This window comes from Drosophila persimilis, unplaced genomic scaffold, assembly GCF_003286085.1.
Source record: "Drosophila persimilis strain 14011-0111.01,24,50 unplaced genomic scaffold, DperRS2 tig00000002-arrow-pilon, whole genome shotgun sequence".
Taxonomy (NCBI): Eukaryota; Metazoa; Arthropoda; class Insecta; order Diptera; family Drosophilidae; genus Drosophila; species Drosophila persimilis.
The window spans coordinates 19,312,496-19,331,427 of record NW_020825289.1 but is presented as its reverse complement, the minus strand read 5'-3'; the positions used below and the strand labels follow the sequence as shown (position 1 = coordinate 19,331,427).

General features: G+C 46.3%; 2 protein-coding genes across 2 annotated transcripts; both read right to left on the bottom strand.

Moving 5' to 3' along the window:
• Positions 1 to 2,097: 2,097 nt before the first annotated feature.
• On the bottom strand, positions 2,098 to 9,589 carry LOC6592294 (pikachurin). The gene is made up of 14 exons (XM_026986663.1): positions 9,469 to 9,589; positions 7,771 to 7,887; positions 6,136 to 7,009; positions 5,926 to 6,038; positions 5,513 to 5,859; positions 5,264 to 5,453; positions 5,065 to 5,201; positions 4,787 to 5,004; positions 4,652 to 4,727; positions 4,437 to 4,589; positions 2,947 to 4,376; positions 2,785 to 2,886; positions 2,620 to 2,723; positions 2,098 to 2,537 (listed from the first exon to the last, which is right to left on the bottom strand). The coding sequence occupies exons 1-14, from the start codon at positions 9,587 to 9,589 to the stop codon at positions 2,383 to 2,385; spliced, it is 4,137 nt and encodes a 1,378-aa protein (XP_026842464.1). The 3' UTR covers positions 2,098 to 2,382.
• A 7,919-nt stretch (positions 9,590 to 17,508) lies between these two features.
• Positions 17,509 to 18,914, bottom strand: LOC6592295. Its single transcript, XM_026986339.1, has 6 exons — positions 18,707 to 18,914; positions 18,489 to 18,617; positions 18,279 to 18,425; positions 18,090 to 18,207; positions 17,864 to 18,033; positions 17,509 to 17,795 (listed from the first exon to the last, which is right to left on the bottom strand). The coding sequence occupies exons 1-6, from the start codon at positions 18,912 to 18,914 to the stop codon at positions 17,608 to 17,610; spliced, it is 960 nt and encodes a 319-aa protein (XP_026842140.1). The 3' UTR covers positions 17,509 to 17,607.
• Positions 18,915 to 18,932: the final 18 nt, after the last annotated feature.

Sequence of the window (18,932 nt, the reverse complement as noted above, 5' to 3'; positions counted from 1 at the left end):
AACTTAATAATTTATAATTTACAGAAAAACACCTACCATTATTATTGTGATATTGTGATCAGTGTGACCCAGACCTTCAGAAATATACCAAAATATACCGTAAATATACTGACGAATTCAAGTTATATTTTACATATACCTCGTTTTTTATCTTCCGTCGAATATTCCCAGCTAAATCGAACATTTAGCTCAACCTACATAATTTTAGGCCATTAATGAATCAATTTTCTACTTGGCTGGCCTATGTGAAATCTTAATTCGATAAAAGGTTATTCTCAGCTGATTTTACCACACTTTAAACAGGTGAAAAATCCAACAACCGCCCCTCGATAGTATCGACTGGATAGTAGAGCTGCGCGCCTAAGTTTGAAAGTGAATGAGTGACGAGGATATATTTGCAGTCTTGGGGAATAAATAATGTAAGGAAGTACTTATTAGAAAGCGAAATTAAAAAACCTGCGTATAGAAGTTTCTATACGCTTTGTTCTTTAATATACCTTAAAAACTCTTGGGAATCGTCAAATATTTGTTTTAATATATTTTCCAGGCAGGCGGATAATCGTTATCGATAACTCATGTTCCATGTTTCATGGTTCCAAACGACATCAGTTCCGACAATTGCGCGCTCAAAAGCTAAATTCAAATATCAAAGCCCAGAAATTAAATGCCGTGTAGAGTCGCTTTTTATTTTTATTTTCTGCAAACCAATGTACGAAATTAAATGTCTCGATGCTTCGATCTCCATTCCATCATACAAATAAGCTACATTGAATGTCGTTTAATTTTGTTTTACATTGATTGGTGGTTGTGATTTCTTTATTCATGTTACGCATTTGTTTTCTATAGTTCTCATAGTCATATATATAGTTACGCAAATTTATTATGATGTGTATATAACTACATACGTGGATATTATCCCTTTAAGCTACAAAATCATACTCATAAGATGAGAGTGCAAACGATTTCTCTGCTTTCTGCTCTCTGCTTTTGTTTTACGTTACTTTGTTTCGTCTCTCATTCTTTGAACCCTTATAAATGTTTCCACAGGCTATTTGGATTGGATTAGTTGTTTGTCTCGCATTTTTTGTTAAAAATTTCGCTATTGGATTGTTAAATTGCTGTTTTTTTACTCTTTTGGTTTTTGTTTTCTTTAGCTAGTTTTGTTTTTGTTTTTTTAGTTCTTTGTTCTGTTGTTATGTATGTATGTATGTATATTGTATCTTGTATGGTAGTATAAATTGTTAAAAATCGCTCACATACGTAGAGTGTTTCAATTCTTGTTCAGCGTGTGTGTGTGTGTGTGTGTGTGTTAGTGTTCTTACGTATGGCTTAAGATTCTTTGGTGTCTTTTTATTAGTATCTTACGATTGGTTTTATATAAAAGTTACTTAGGCAGGCGTGTTTGTCTGTGTTCGTGTCGTTGTCTCTCCCTCTGCGTGTGTGTGTTGTTTATGTGCCGACTTATATACTAATACACGCTACACATTTATTAACTTACCATTTAATATGTTCCTCTACTACTCCGTTCTTTGATTCGTTCGTTTTGTGTTTTGACAGGATCTTCCAAGAAGCGCCAAATAGTACAGAATGTACAGTTATACAGTTCATAGTTTTTGTTTTAGGTACAGCAATGCGAAAAACGAAAGTGTTGCCAATATGCATTTGCACGCGTGTGTGTGTAATTTGAGTGTGTACAGCAGTGTAGTGTGGTGTGGGGTTTGTGTGTGTGTGTGTTGTACAAAAAAGACGGCAGCTCTGCATGTAAAGCGTAACGGTTCAACACACTAAAGTATCGCTATCGATATTCGGTAATCGTAATTGTTAATCGTTCCTTAAATGGACTTCCGGCATGATCGTACATACCGTTTTGTTAAACTACGATTCTCCGCACACGGTTGATATATCATATTCTATATGATTTTACTCTTTCATTGCGATATAAATCCTCTTTGCTAAAGGTATATATAAACTATTCCATTCTGAAGTATTGACAGTCACAGGCTCTATACGAAGCATGCATGCCCTTTGTTTGTTTTTTTTTTGTTTTTTTTTTGGTATTTCCTTTGCTCATTAAATATATATCTATATGTATGTATGCTATTGTATATACTCAATACGTTTGTATATAATATGTATGTAGTATGTTTTCCACTCTAGATTTAGTTTCGATACTCCTCATCTCGTCTCATCTCCTATCTTCTCCTATCCTCTCCTCTTCTCTTGGTGTAAAAAAATGCTCTTCCCTCAACCTCTCTCTAAACTTCTGTTTTGTTTTTAAAAGCGTATTTTTGTACAAACACAAATCGACAAAGGACATTTGTGTAATTAACATAACATTTAAACTATTCGATATAAAAAGTCTTGAGGCGTTAGTGCAGTGTTTCATAGTAGGCCTGTCTCCACGTTGTGCTCCGTTCCCAGGGTGTTTGGGTCAAAGTTCAGCTTCATCTCGCCAGCCAACACGATCTCCGATATGCAGCCCACGATGCCGCTGTAGTAGCGCCGATGCGTGAAGTATGCCACATCCGGCATTCCACCTAAAGTACAAAAATAAATTTAGCATTGATTCAAATAGTCTCAAAGAGTGGATATTACTTCCATCCATATCCCAATACATACCAACATATAGACCCGTATCCGTGTTTAGTTGACGCAGTTTGCCAGGCGCTCGCTGCGTGGACGTTTTGCGGCCATCGACCTCTAGATAGCCCTCCTGTGAGTTCCTGCAAAAGGGGATAATCATCGGTAATCTATTTACTTACAGATCAATCATGTTGTCCTTACCTTATGGCTCGCACACGATGCCACAGGCCGTCGCTGACCTTGGTGCCATTGAAGAGAATGTCCACCTCACCAGAGCCCAAATCATAGCGGAAGTGCAAGTATCTGGTGAAAATTTGAATGATAAAGTGGTATTCGGAGGATCCCTGTAGGATCGGTACTAACCCCTTTTCAATGCCCAGAGACAAATAGTCGTCGTGCTCATCCGTCGTTCCCTGGCGGCCCGTCCATAGTATGACGCCGTTCTCCGAATGCGTCTTGATGCGCAGATTAAGATCAATGTTGTAGCTGATGATCTGGCTCATGGTGTCCGCATCGTTGTAGTGGAAATAGCTGTCGGCGCCGGCGAAGCAGGCCCCAAAGTTCTTGCGCACTCCCTGCACCTGCGACTGGTGCTCCGCGGACAGGTCGAACTTCTTCAGAAGGCTCCAGTCCGTGTGGGTCTGTGGTGTGGTGGAAGCATAGGTCTCCAGATGAACTTCCAGCTCTGAATGTAGCACAGGCGACAGCAGTTCATCGTCATCGTTGTAGTCCTCACTGTACTGCGCTGTCTCGCTGGAGGAAACCCCGCTGGGTGCAGCCTGTACTTCGGGCTCCGCCTTTTTGTGGTTGCTGTGCGTGTTCGAGTTGGACATAATGCGCTTCATGTCCTCGTTCAGCTGCTTCCGCTGATATTCTTCGGTCCCGTCCGAGGCATCGAACAGGGACTCATCAAAGACAAAGGCATTGCTGTCGTCCTCGCCCGACGGGCTCGGACTCTCCTGGCTGCCCTGGCTGCTGGTTGCCAAGGCATCGGCGAACTCCTGCTTTTGCAGACTGGCCACCCAGTCGTTGTTGTCTTCGAATGTGAGGATGTCGCTGTCCGGGTTCGTCTGGAAACTTTCATAGTGGGTGGGCAGGCGGCTCAATTTGTGAGCAAAGGCTGCGTTTGGCTTCTGGTGGTGCTCGTGCTTGCTCACTTGATGCTTGCTCGAGTGCTTGGCCATGGTTAGAGCTGGAGTTGGGGGAGGATTTGCGGAAGGAGAAGGAGTTTGCGGCTTTCTCATCTCTGGCGTCAGCTGCTGTGGCCGCTCCTGCTGCTGCTGCTGCTGCACAAAGCGGAATATGATATCATCTTCGATTTCCTCATTGCTTAAGGCCCCTGCTGGGGCTGTGGCTTTATCATCCGTCACCCGTGGGGCTGTGGCGTGGGGCTTGGCTGTGGTTGTGCTTGTGCCTGTGGTGGTTGTGATGGGGGTGGTGCCAGGTGGCTTATGCAAATGCTTGCGCTTCTTCGAGTGCTTCTTGTGCGCCAGGACTGAGACTTTCTTGGCCACGGCCTCCTCCGTGTCTCCGTCTACGTCTCCACCCTTATTGTGCTTGGTCTCGAGGACCTTGGACTTGTGGAGAGCCGGTAGCAGTTCTGGCGGCACTTCGGCGGCCTTGTTACAGCGCTCGTTGTAGATGCTGCAGCGGCACTCGTAGCTCTCCATCTGCGGCACGCACTCCGCCAGGGGTCCGCACGGTCGGGCCACACAGGCGTGGGGGCAGTTGCCAATGTTGCTGCCCCCCAGTGCCTCGGACACAATGCCCAGCGAGTGGCCATTGATATCAATCTGTGTCGCAAAGAAAAGGGTACATTAGAGTATGGCTGCTGGATATCCGAGCTCACTTACCCTCTGAATGCATCCCACAAAGAAAGGCTTGTACTTGAGGTCCAGCGGCAGACGGTCGACATGGTTGACACCGCCCACAAAGAGGTTCTGCTCCAGGGACAAGTGCCAGAAACCATTCGAGGAGATGGTCATGACCTCCTGGTGCTGATCGATCTGTGGAAAAACGAGCCAGGGTATAGAAGCCATAAATTGATGGGGATTTTGCTAGCCTTTACCTTGAGCACAGCCAAACGGGCAGTTCGAGAGATCTTGATGGTGTGCCACTGGCCCATGCTGAGAGAGTACTCGCTCCTGCAAGGAGAACACCAAAGAATGAGTAACTGATGGAGACTAGGCATAATCTCACTTACCGGACTACGGCAGGTCCACTTCCCAGGTCGAAGGCAAACTCCACAAAGCCATCGTTCAGATACAGGGCAATGAAGTCGCCTCGCTGCTCTGGGCCCGAATACAGGATGAGGCCATCCGCCTGTTCGGGCTTCAGGATCACCTTCAGTTCCAGCCAGATCAGCGCGCTGTCACCCAGCGGCGCATAGCGAAGGAATGACGACCCATTGAAGGCGGGCACCTATTATAATAGTTTGCATTAGAACACCCAAAAAGAAAGCCATTAAACGATGAAGCTCACCTGCAGATCCATGCGAATCTCGCAAAGGTCTCCGACGTATCCAATGGGACAGAGACAGACGGCTCCCTGATCCGAGGGCAGGCACTTGCCACCATGCTGGCAGGGATAGCGCACACACTTGTCCGTCGAGCAGTCCTCTGTGTTGTTTACAGACAATGAGTTTAGCAAAAGAACCCCGAAATGACTGTATAACACTCACGTATATCGAAGCCATTGGTGACGTCGCCTAGCGGATGCTCGGTGAACTTGTAGTCATGCTCGTTGGCCACAAAGCGTCGAATGCAGCCGGAGAATCCCTCGGCCAGTGGCAGGCGCTTGGCCAGGCCGGTGATATTCCCAATGCCACCCAGGAAGACAGGCTCCCGGAAGGTGATGCGCGAGAATAGGCCCTGGCAAAGAATTAAATCAATAAGAAGGGAACTTCAGGGAGGTGGCTTGCCCCACTCACATTGGATCTGCCCTGAACCTTGGTGCCATGATTGAGCACCAGCCAGGCATCCCAGCGATGGCGATAGATGATCACCGAGTTCCATTCGTTCAACATGATGGTCTCCCGGGATCGGACGCTGCCCACGCCAGAGCCGCAGTCGAACCAGAACTCCACGAACCCCTTATTAAGCAGCAGGGCCATGAAATCTCCGGTAAGATCGTCGCGTTCTCCGCTCAGCAATATGATGCCGTCAAAGGACTCTGGACGGAACTCCAGGCGCAGCTGGACGTGCTTGTAAGCCCCGTGAAGAGCGGCAAATGCCAGCCAGGAGCGCTTGGCAAAGCGCGGCACATGTGCCCGTATATCTAAAGGGCGAAAAACAGCCGATATTAGCTTCATATCACATCGCCCATACAACATGTATCTCTCACCTTCCTGGCAGCCAATGCCCGTCTTGCCAAAGGGACACAGGCAGCGGGAGCTGGCCGCGGTTGCCTCCAAGGCACAGATGCCATCGGATCCACAATCTAGATTGCAGCTGGAACTGCTGTTGGAGATGGCATGGAATGAGTCATTTGAAATATGAAATGCGGTCGCCTCGTTCTAATTAGTTTGATGAGGATTCCCTTTACTGTACCCACCTGCTGGTGCTGGTGGCTATCGCTGGCGCTGGATCTGCTCCTGTAACTCCTCCCATTTCTACATCCGTTCCTGATATGTTGTTCCGATTGATGTATACCCTCGTGATATGCATTTGAACCTTGCTGTTGCTGTTGGTCCTGCGGTTCTTGTTCTTGTTATTGTTATTGTTCTTGTTATAGTTCTTGTTCGTATTGCTTGTCGGCTGATATGTTTGCGATTTGCTGTTGCTATTGGTGTTGCTGTTGCGTCTTAAGTTTAATTGATTATTGTTGACATCGTCGTAGATTGACATGTCGGACTTGTAGTTATAGTAGTCATCCCCACCATTCGCACCATTGCTCTCCCCATAGTCCACATCCAGTTGATTCTGGCTGCTGCCCCTCGCTGTCATGGGGGGGACTGGGGCTCCTGTTGTGGTGGTGCTGGTGCTGGTGGTGGTGGTTTTAGGCGCTGCGGTGGTACTGATTGTGGTTGTTCTTGACGTGCTGGCCGCTCTAAAATCGGCCACATCCGGCTCCGGGCCATCGCCCTCCGAATTGAAATTGATGCTCTCCGCTGATATGTAATAATCGTTTGAATTGACTTTTTGTTGCTGCTGCTGCTCTTGCTGCTGCTCCTCCTGCAACCTCGACCTGGAGTCATCGCCCTCGCTGTAGTCGTAGCTATCGCCATCGGAGTCGGACTCATCTTCTCCGTTCCCATTGCCCCTGGTCCCTGTGGCACCGGGGCCAGCTGCACCGGCATACGCCCCCTGGGACATCAGTTTGCTGTCATCGTTGGCCAGCTTCGCACTGAACGAGGCTCCCTTCTGATAGAGGACATCCTCGTCGGACTTGCCGTGACCATCGGATCCATTTCCTGTCGAATTAATAACTGCAAAGCGGAGAAAAAAACAGCGAAAATGGAAAAGGTTTAAGGTCATAGAACTCGCAATTTAAATTAGTTTTTAACAGGAGCAGACAAACATAGAACTATGAAAGAGTCGCCTAGCTGAATACCTTTCAAAGTATTTTTAATTGAAAAAAAGTTAAAAAAAAAAATTTTGAATTTATTATTAATTTTAAATATTTTTTGGCTATAGGAAGTTTTTTTATGAAATGGGAGGAGAGCTTTGCATAACTTTGCTACCGGATACTCCTCTTCAGACACGCAATTGCGAAACAAATTACAAAACTCAAAAATTCCCCAACTGTCAAATGCAGATATAACGTCGTGTATAGGCTTCCTCTTCTAGAATTGAACCTAGTATTTTACTAGTATTTCGCAGCTCATGGTTTATATATTCATTTGATATCCTGCAGCTGGTGTGTTGTAGCAAAACACCCAAATATTAAATGGAAAATACACATCAGGAGAGAGACGAGCTACAGGATATGCAGCATGCAACAATATCAATATACGAATGGCCGGATGAGCAATTCCAAAATAATAATTCACCGACGTAAATGAATAAATGTAAATAATAACAAAGGTTGCACAGGCCTAGCCCCGACACCCATCTCGATTCGATGCCATTTGCCATCCATTACAGGCCGATTCCCGGGCAATAACTGAAATGCCAAATCAATTTGGTGTTTTGGGGTTTCAGGGTTTCGGGGTTTCGGGGTTTCGGGGGATGAGGTCCCTCAACGCACCTTGACAGCTGTAACCGTTCTTGTTCAGCTCGTAGCCCTCGATGCAGTCGCACTCGTACATCCCGTCGTGGATCTCATAGCAGAGCTGCTCGCAGGGACTGGTGTGGCCGCAGTGACCTGTGAAGGGAGGAAGAAGGGGAAGAGGAGCCATTAGCATTTTGGGTGAGGTGAGGCGTAATCCACATAGATGTATGATAGGGAGGGGCGTGTTTCTGGTCGAGCCGAGTCCAGTTCATAATTTCACTCCATTTTAGTTCGAGTTGAGTGTCCTGCGTGTCCAGGTCCAGGTCTGGGGCTGTCCGGATAGATGGGTGGATGGGTGGGTCTTCTCTGGGTGTGACCGACGTGTCCGCAATAAATTCTAATAAGCTTTAAGGACTTTGGGGCTGGTCTGGTCAGGTCTGGTCTGGGTATCCTGCTTCTGGTTTCTTGTAGAGGCATACGCTTTTGGTAATTTACTGCCTGGCACTGCTAACATTTCGAGCACAGTCCGGGCCCTGTGTTCTACCTTCCGCCAGCACTCCAACTGTTGAGCCCTGCCACACACACACACGAGGTCTTAATGACTACTTAAATAACTAGGATGGTGTTTTTCATCGTTTTCCATAGATATTTAAGCCGAAGAAAGGTTTGGGCTCTATGTTCGATTGGCATTCGAATGCAAATTTCTTACGATAGAGAAAATCAGTGCCATTTGTGTAAATGCATTTCACTTGACACCGAAAAGTGTGCCGCCACCTCTCTCTGAGGCGGAAAGAAAAGTATAACATTACTGGCATTACGCATACGCCCGAGTGGCCCGCCACTTACGTCATACATTGTATTAAATGGAACGAACTGGCACAAACACACACACACCCACACCCACAACCCATTCCAAAGTGGTGGAGAACGAGAAGCAGCTAAAGATGGAGACGGAAGACACGAACACGTCAGCTACTCTGTTAAAGTGCCATCAGGAGAGCCAGTGGCATGAGGCATGGGGCATGGGACATGGGACATGGCACAGACACGCTCAGACACAAACTCATGCATGCATGCAGGCTTGCTAGTTGATTAAGCAACTGTGGGGACGATTAAAGTGCACTGGACACTGGAGCATATACACAGCTCACAGAGGAAGACACACACATTTGCATATGCACACACAAGTGACACTCCCTGGGCCGCTGTCCCTCCATCCGCTGCAACTGCAGCTGCCTCTGCCTCTGCCTGTGGCATGTGCATTGCGTATTCAAATTGAAATTGAAAAATCGCATTTTGCATGCAATTGAAATCGAAGTGTCAGCATCAGAATCAGCATACACATCATCCCATCAGCTCCACCGTCGGCCCATCAACTGTTGATGTCGTTCCCCAAACGTGAGTGAAAAATCGTCAAACAAAATTCCCATTGCATAACTAGAGCACATCACATACAGATCTCTCCCTTTCTATTCTTCTGCGAGTTTGTCTGACTCAACCGCACGCATAATTAAGTTGCTCATTAATGTCAAAGGCATCGGTTATGGTCACACAATAGGGTGACGCTTATTGATATGTCAGGGCGCAGTGCGCTCCACTTCAGGCCACTCTTCATGGTGCTTCATAATTGAAATTCCAATACGAAATACGAAATACCAGAATTTCCGCTATTAGACACCTGCATGACAGAGGAAAAGGGGAGAGAGGACAAACGGAATCAAATGTCATACGCACCTTGAAAGGCCGCCTCCTCTGGCTCCACAATGGCACTGACAGTGGCGCTGGCCGTTGAGAGGAGAAGGAGCCACACGAACCCCGTTCGATAATGATGATGTTGACGCTTTGAAGTGGACATGGTTCTCTTGCTCTTCTCCCTAGGGCTCGGTTGCTAGTGGTATTGGTGGTGGTAATGGTCCAGTCCACAGGTGTGCTCAATGGCTCGCAATGCCTGATATGTACTCCTCTTTTTTAGTGGCGATGTGGTGGAATGAAATGGGTCGCTCCTCAGTTCAGTGGTAAAGTTCTCCTGTCGGTAGAGTCCCAGTTTCGATTCTGATTCTGATGCCGATTCCGACTTTGGCCATCAGCCAGCGGCGAGCATTGAGCGTGCATACGTCTCGGCGTTGAATATGCGACTGTTGCTCGGCCTCTTCTGCTGCTGCTGCTGCTGCTGCTCTGCAAAATACACACACACAAACAAACAGGCGACACAAGCGCGCAATTAGTAAACGTAGCCCAAAAGCGGAGGCAAAGCCAAAAGCAAATCAAGTGGTCATTATATTATAACCGCAAATTGCTAAACACGCAATGTACAAATGGAAAATCGTGGCAAGGAGCTCAGCGGTGGGTATTGGGCATTCGGTATGGGCATGGGTATTGGCTATGGGCATGGGCATGGGCATGGGCATCATGGGCCTTGGCTTCCCTTGGCTCCATGATTCATGACAGCAGTAAAATCTATAGGGGCCGCCATGGCAACGCCGCCACAACAAATAGACAAAGCCCCTTAATTTCGGTGTGGCATCAAACCCCAAGCAGTCCTGCACACAATTCACCCACACCCACCAGTCATATCAACGTCCCCTCTTAGTGGCGTGCCACCTGACGTCCTACCTTAAGCCAAATATATTTACTGTTGGGCCAAGTAATTAGAAATCAATATGTCGACAATTTGGCAGAATATGTGCCCATACCCGTATATACCCCATACCTATCCAAGTCCACAAGCCGATGGACGCAGTCGTACTCGATCTTTTGTGGAAAAATCGAAATCAGAAATGGATAGGGATTTTATTCCTTTCAGCCAATTGAAAATTGAAATGTCAGGTGACCGAGATGAGAAAAATATGCGGTGATATGCACTTAAGCCGTGACACACGTAAGGACGGACCTAGTTGTTCCTTCTCTCTACCTCTACCTCTAGCTACCTCCATCTCGTTCGCTGCTTCAGAGGAGTGTGTAGCATACTTACTGGGGCAACCATTGCAGCCGCACCATGAAACCGTTCTACACTCTGCTGCGTGCTCATCTGCTACTGCATATGATACTCTGCCTTCTCTTTTTCTATGTTTTTGCTGTTGTTTTATTTATATATACGCTATGCTACTCAACTGGGACATGCCACTCTGAGTGGCGCGGCGAAAGAGAGAGCGAGAGAAAAACCTAAGCCTCCGATAATTCGCTGCAAACTGAGTTTGGGTTGTTTTACAGAGATACGTATGTTTTTTTTTGATACTGGGGACTTAATAGTATTATTATTAAATAGCAGGCAATGCGAGCGAGACCAGCAGAATTCTGCTTCAAAAGCTGTGCTTTTAAACCATTATGTCTCCCCTCCACACATGCACATACATATACTCGTATATATGTGAACAAAAAGCTCACAAGTGATACGCTAGCATTGGGATCCGTTTGTGGAATTGAAAGTATCATTTATGAAAGCTCTCAAACGGATCGGTTGCGATCGGTTTTTCTTTTTCGATATTTCTATTTGTTGCCTTGGGCAAAAGGCACGTTTGTTGGTTTGCTGGGTATATGTCTAGTTTTGAATTCACTCGGGGATCGGCAACCGTCCCACCCCGTTGAATGTTACTTTCTCCCATCAATCGTTGTGGCAGCCAATTATGTACTATATTTTGTATGGCAATTTTCATATGCCCTGCGCTTTTAAGTCGTGCGGACGGCCCTGGGCCGCGCTTTACTTTAGTCTCTCTATTTTTTATATTTTTCCTTTTGTTGATGCGTGTGCCAGTGTCTATGTGTCTGTGTGTCTGCCTCGTTGCCTCTGCGAGTGTGCTTCTGTTTACGTGTGTGTGTGTGCAGGATGAGGGCTGGTGCCGTGGTAATGGGCTCTTTGGTTGTGCGTGCAAAAAAAGTTTTCCGTTTATTTTTTACAAGTTCCTGGTTGGGGCTAAAAAACCCATTCCGTAACTGTCTCAACTTGGGATTTTTTCATTTTTTCATTTTCTTTTTTTTTTTTTGAGGCCCACCAAATGTTGCCGTATTCGTTTTATATCGATTTTTCCACCTTGGCTACTTACGCCGCCAGACTCGAACACACTCAAACTACTACACGCACGCAGACATTTAGACAAACGTACGTATAGACCTGTTCAGCAGAGGTTGACATACTACTCGTATCCCCATATCCCATGCTCGCCCTTCTTTTTGTGACCACCCTCCCACTCTCTTTATATATGTACATATGTATGTCGTATTTCTTTCATTGGGGATTTCATTCTTACTCTACTTTTTTTATACTTTCCGCTTTGTTGTATTCCTTTTTCCTTTTATGTTTTTTTTTGTTTTTGCATTTTTATTGCGTTTTTAATGGCATTTCTTTCCGGTACGACGCCTCCGAATGGCCAGCAAATGTTGAAGGCTGTCGCCTGTGCGGCACCGCCATAGAGAACCCAGGAGTTTGTTTTTTTTTTGCATGCCAAAATGCATGCCAGCCACATGCACGTGTGGTTGAGTGGGGTGGTATGGAAAACTCATTATTCAGGTAAATGCTGCTGCTTCACAAAAACGTGCGCTCATTTGGCTGGAAAATGTGTGTGCCATGCAATGCCGCAAGAGCTGGCAACTTGAGAGCTGAGTGGCTTTGGAAACTAATTAAAACACATTGCCATCGAACTTAATAGACTCCCCCATAACCATAACCATACCCATACCCATACCTATACCCATACCCATACCCGCAATATCATGAAGTCTATAAAGAAAACTTGACGCGTCGACCCGAAAAAGTTGATCAACCCAATTAGTCGGCTAATGGCCTAAAATGAATGCTTAAACTGGCATTGATTTGATTGCACAATTAAGTGCTCATCGCTGGCCTCTGAAGACTGAATGGATCCGTACTGTGTCATTTATCACAGATTATCGCCACAGCGGGGGACTCTTATGCCGTCCGAGAGTTAAGCGAGAGCTCCGGTATAAGCTTTTGGAGGGCGATCCAACTATCGTAAATTCAAAACTTTTTCACGCTGCACCAGAGCTAGGAACGTGACCACAAAGTGAAGAGGGGAATTTTCAAGGGATAACATAACACCCAGTAGATTCTCCCCGGTCAGAACAAATGATAAAATGGAAGCTGCACGAAAAGTTTTCATAGCCAGAGAAATGCTGGAAAATACAGAACTATGCAGCTGGAAGAGTGAAAGTGGTAACTAAATTATTTGCAGGGATATTCGCTACAGTTTCTGAAATGCATACAAAAAGTGGTGGGCCGCTGCAAGGAAAAATCCCATTTCCATTCCCGTTCGCATTCCCATTCCCATTACCATTTTCATTCGCAAGAGGCATTGTGCACGGGAAAACCTGCTCGGCCAAGGCTTTTCCCTTCAATTATTTAGAAGTTTCTCTCGATTGTGCGGCTGCTTTATTGATTCAAAAGCCGAACAAGGCCAAACAACTACAAAATGGCGAGTATATCCCGGCCAGAGTGGCCTGAGTGGCTCTCTGGAACGGCGGCTACTGCTCCTGCCCGCTGATGTCACTGATGGCAAAAAGTTTATACCGAAAGCCAATAATGGGACAGCCCCAGCACTACTCGTAAAACAGCAACAAGAACCACAACACAAATACAACACAATACACAACAGAAAAGAGAGAGCGGAAAAGTTAAGTTGGAATGAAACAAAACAAAGCAACGCGAAAAAAAGAAAGCCAGAGAGAGAGAGGAAAAGAAATGCTGGCAAAATGGAACTGTAGCAAAACGTAAAGGGAAGGGAAGCGAAACCGTTAAGGCAGCAATAAATTGTGTTTTTATAAGGTAGGTAAATAGAGCACAAAATCCGTGAAGAGCCCAGCCAATTGAAGGGGAGCAGCCACAAAATACACACACAAAAACAAGAGGGGGAAGCTGTGGAGAGGAGGATTTATCATTGGGGGCACGCATGCCACAGACAGAGGCAGAGGCAGAGGCAGAGACAGAGCCAGTCCCCAGACCACGACATTCGGACTGACCAAATGACAAGAAGATAGTCGTAGAACGAGAAACAGTGGACACAGGCTAATTAACCTTATAAAGAGAGCAATTCATATGAATTTAAGTAACAAATTCATTTGAATTATATGTATACATATGTTGTCAGGGTAATATAAGCAGGCTAGTCCGGGACTTAACTTAATTTGCTCCAGAACAAGTCCAATCTAACACTGATCCACTAGCACTACCCCGGCTCTCATCGGAAGCCCAACATATGAACTATGATTTTGATTTTGATTTTTGATTAACTCAAGCTTCATCTGTTCATCTACTCGTATTTTCCCAAATTATGATCTCCTTAGAAGATACGCTTATCACATCAATTATGTATTAGTTACTTCTTTCTATGCAATTGTCAAAGGACACAGGTAGGCAAGAGGATTTTTTCGCAATTATGGTGTATTAATTGTTAAATGATAAAACACGGTCTTAGAGTTTTCAGTTCATATCAGAACAGGACTTTGAGAAGCCCCCAAAGGCAACAAATTCAAATGTTGGCCCATCAGGAGTTTCCCCTGTTGTAGGCTTGAGGCTTGGCGCGTTTTTTTTGTTAGCTACTACCTCTCCCGCCTGGGCATTGAGTGCTTAAATATCTGTTGGCCATGGTAAAATCGCACATTCGCATACGAGTCTGGGGCCTAATTTATGGCAAATTCGCAGGTGCCCGCTTTACCAAGAGAGCTGTCAAAGACCGCGTTCCTTTACGCAAAAACAAAGTGGCAGCAAAGTGGGAAAGCGGCGGGAAAAGCGCCAGCAAAAATGAAAGCAAAAGAAGTTGAAGAAGAAGAAGTAGAAGTAGAAGCAGGGAAAAACACCGTTGGCCAAAGCAATTTCCCAGCAAAGGACCTAAGGACTAAAACAAAAGCAGACACACACACACACATACACAGAAAGAGTGGGAGTCGAACGTGACGTCTACGTGTAGGTGTGTTTGGGTGTACTGGTGTGTGCTAGTGGGAGTGTGTGTGTGGGTGAAGGAGGGTGGAAGAGAGCAAACACCAAAGGGAATTCTTGTAACTCTGGAAAAGGGGAACTCCCAAAGACTTTTCAGCTGCTCGTAGATGGAGATGTGAATGAACTATTAATTATCAACATCAAAAGCATCATTATGCCCGTACATCATCATAGTCATCACTATGATCATCGTCATGGATTGGAACTTTAGTTTGACCCAAAATTACAACAACTAAAAGTTCACCTCCACTCAGTCTGTGTGTGTGCTTGGATGTGGGTGTGGGTGAGCAATTGGCTACTTGAAGTGGCCCCACTTTCCCTTAGCTGCTCCTGGCCACATAAATTTCCATTATTTAACGTTCCCTGTAACTGTAAACTACATATAACAATAACGGCACTTACTCGCTCTGTTTCTGTTTCTGTTTCTGTTGCTCTTTCTGGCCAAGTTCCGTTACTCTGCCTCTGGCTCCGTCTGTGCTTACAGTCGCGTCCCATCAACGTTCGACGTCTTCGCTGATTTTTGCCTCTGGTTCTGGTTCTGGTTCTGGTTCTGCTTCTTTCTCTGCTTCTGGTTTTATTTTTCGGCTTTCAGCGATTTTCGTGGTATTTACATTTACACACGCTCTCACTCACACACACTTCCACTCTTCACTCACCCGCAAGCACACGCACACAGTGGCACATTCAGCTATCGTATAAGGCTGACTTTCACATTGCACTTGTAAATCCTCAATTGGTGGCGAAAACCTTGAGCTTTCGCATATAAAATTATGTAGAATTTCCACGTTTGGTTTAGTTTTCTTTTACGTTTCGTTGTCAAGTGCTTCGTTGTTTGTAGAGTGGTTGCTGTTGCTGTATGTATGTATATATATATTATTTTGGTTGTATCCTGCGAACGGATGTCTCTGATGACGGCGGCGCTGCGTTTTGTTTCGTTTTATTATACCGTTATGTTCTGGAGCGTAACGTTTTTACACTCTAATTGACGGGAGACTTCTGAGCGTATCGAAGGCAATTGAAACGATGTGAGCCCCAACGGAGAGCCGAAACGGAATCGCAACTGTGGCAGTTGGCCTAAAGAGAGTGCTACAGAGAGAAAAAAGCAGTCAGAAATACAAAATAAACCCCAACATATTGTTAACAGAACTGAGAGCTACAGCGTAAGCGCGGGAGAGAGCTTCCTGGGCTATCGGTTGGACGATTATCCGGGCATGTAAAGTGGCGCCAATTCAATTCCATGCTAAATATTAAAGCTAATAGGGCTGCCAGGGTCCACTAATATCTGTTTCTACTTAGAGAAGATAAAGGAATATTGGCAACGTTGAAGGGTGCGAATCTTTGTACCTATTAGCATTAAGTAAACTTATTTTACAAGGATGTTCCAACTTTTCTGACTATAATCTCGAGTGAAATTAACATTTAGTGCACACCTGGCAGCCCTCAATGGACCCTCGATGTCTGCTCTGCAGAAACTTTCTCCCTCGGGCACTGCCACTCTCTCGCTCTCTCTGTTCCATTGTAAAGCGCATGCGTTGCCACACATTCCGGGCTTACAACAACTTCGTTGTGGAGAGAGCTTTCGTGGGAGGTGGGAAAGGGAGAGGGAGGAATGAACTGGACAAAGGCATATTTATTCAAGGTGAGGCATTCCCGTCACTATCCTATGGGTGCAGCTCCAAAACGCATCTATCCTTTGAGCTCTTTCCGGTTATTCCTCGCCCCGTATTCACGTAACTTGCACTGTCCACTGTTAAACAACAGCTGCTTGTTGCCGCTACCATTCAGTTTAACAGCCCAATCAACACCTACAGAGAGTAACCTACACTTTAAAGGACATAAGCCCATAATGAACTCAACGACAGGCGTGAACAAAAACAACATGAGACAGGACAGGCGGGTGACTGGGGGGTGCCAGGGTGACCTGGTGGCAGGGTGAGCGTAGGCGTTGGAAATGAGACGAGTGCGGTGCAGTGGGCAGTAAGTCAGCGACGACAGCTGATCAGGTTGCAAGGGTTGTTTGCTTGCCTCATGATACGATTTAACTATGACATAGGGTTGCCGATGACCGAAAGCGGTTGAAAAAAAGGAAAAACGAACACCACCAAACAAAAAAACAGCTATATACATATACACATGTGAGAAAAGGAGCAGGAATGTCTAGGCCAGGCCAGGCCATGCCATGCCAGAGCCCTATCCCTATCCCAATTCCACTCCCACTCCCCCGGCTCCATCCCCTTGGTAACCGAGACTGGCCAAGTCTGCGGCGGCTCGCTTTCCACATTGTTGTTGCCATTGTTGCATTGACAAGTCAACGTTACTAATGACCCAACGCTATTCATGAAACCCGACAATGCGCCCCTGCCAAAGGAGACGACACATGTGTCTCTGTGTGTGTCCATGTCCTTTGTCGAAGGCTTAGGGAGTGCAAGCGTTGCACTCTGCCTGCCCTGTCTCCGAGTGGCAGCAAATGAGGCATTAATATCCAGTCGGAGACCCCAAACGACCCCGAACCGAACCGAACCGACCCGGCTTATGCCTCTGGCTTCCATGTTTTCGAGTATGTCAGGGCAAATATTAGTATTCCACTTCAATGTTAGCATTTTGTAATGGAAAGTGTTGTCGACGTTTTCGTTGTTGTCATGGCTGCATATCCATCAGTCGAGCAGCCAGCCAAGCGCAAGTAATGTGTCACATTACAAATGTTGTTTCCTTCCCCATTCCACATGTCGCTGGCACACACCCCATTCAACACCACCCCCTCATCGATGGGTGCCAATAACAAAGGCATTAGCTAGACTTCCAGACGGATTTCGAAGCTAGCACACACATCAAGCAATAAGCCATAAGCGGCACTTTATTAACTTATCAAGCAGAAGCAATAAGCAAGCAGCAGGGGTATGCGGATAAAGATTGGGGCGAAGGAGACCTTAGTGCAACAGCAACATTGCATTTATATAGAAGACCAAGGCCAGATCGTTTATATGCTGACTATCGTGGGACTTGTCAGCCACATTATCATCGCCATCATCAGCGTCGTCCTCGAACCAGCTGCCAATTTCCATCACATTGCGCCAGTTCAAAACCTCATTGTAGCCAAAGAGGCCGCAGATTGTTGCTGTCGTGGCAGAACGGGAGGGTACTCGTAAAGATACATCATACAAGTGGCAGATAAGCCGGGCTCACCTTGCTCCAAATATAAATCTCGATACTGCTCGGGCAGCCCCAGGCTCCGTATGGCGTTCTGTTCGCGTACCACCTCATTGCAATGGCTCTTGGCCAGCAGCTCGTACACCTGCGGAGGGCTCAAATGGGGGGCACACACGTGATGCTGCAGCATGTAGAGAAGAAGCACCCTGAAAGGTGGAATGTGGGGTAGGTTTTTGGGTAAGCTATTAAGGGATATACATACTGATGGGTCCTCTGGTAGCCAAAGGTGGGTGCATCGCTGGTCAGCAGCTCCAGGCACTCGTGGGAAGGCAGCTTACAGTTTCTCAATTCGAGCTCCACAATCTCCCTCATGCAGAGATCTAAAGGAGACAAAGAGAGAGAGAGAGAGAGTTTGGGGTATTATTAGGTGTGGGGTTCTATTTCAGCTCACCTGATTGCGTTCTATTGGGGTGGCCCTCGTTGACCACTTTTCCATATATGGCCGCCAGCTGCTCGTACTCTCCATTGGCATCCAATTGACCGTACCTCACCGATGGCGGCAGAAGCATGACGTTTCTCTGAAAGGCACTTTCCAGGACTGGAAGAAACATTGGGATACAAGTGCCCCAATCGGATATTCACATGTTCTATTCGCTCTTACTTTGTCTTTCGATGCCCGTTGCTGTTGCCAGGGAGACACTCGAGCGGCTCTTGATGTGCTCCATCCTGTGCAGCAAATGATAGTATAGTTGCCTCTCGAAGCGAGTGGGCGGCACGTAGCGCAGTTTCTCTGCCAACGATAAATATTCATAAATTCCCATTGTTTACGTGGGGGACATCTGTCATCTCTATCGCACATGCACGGCTCATTAAGCTCACGTTTTATCAGGAATTCGGCCAGGAGCAGGGCGAATGTGGCGCTCGCATTAAGCTTCCGGCTGCAGGACATTTTATCGAGCAACTCGTAGATGCGCTGGGGCAGCTCCTGCTGCCGATCCATTTCGCGGTCCGCCAGCGGAGCTGGTAGCATGCAACACCCGCTAATTGCAGCCAAAACCAGGCCGAGTTTCAAGGCAGCAAGCAACATGTTATCAGCTGTAACGAC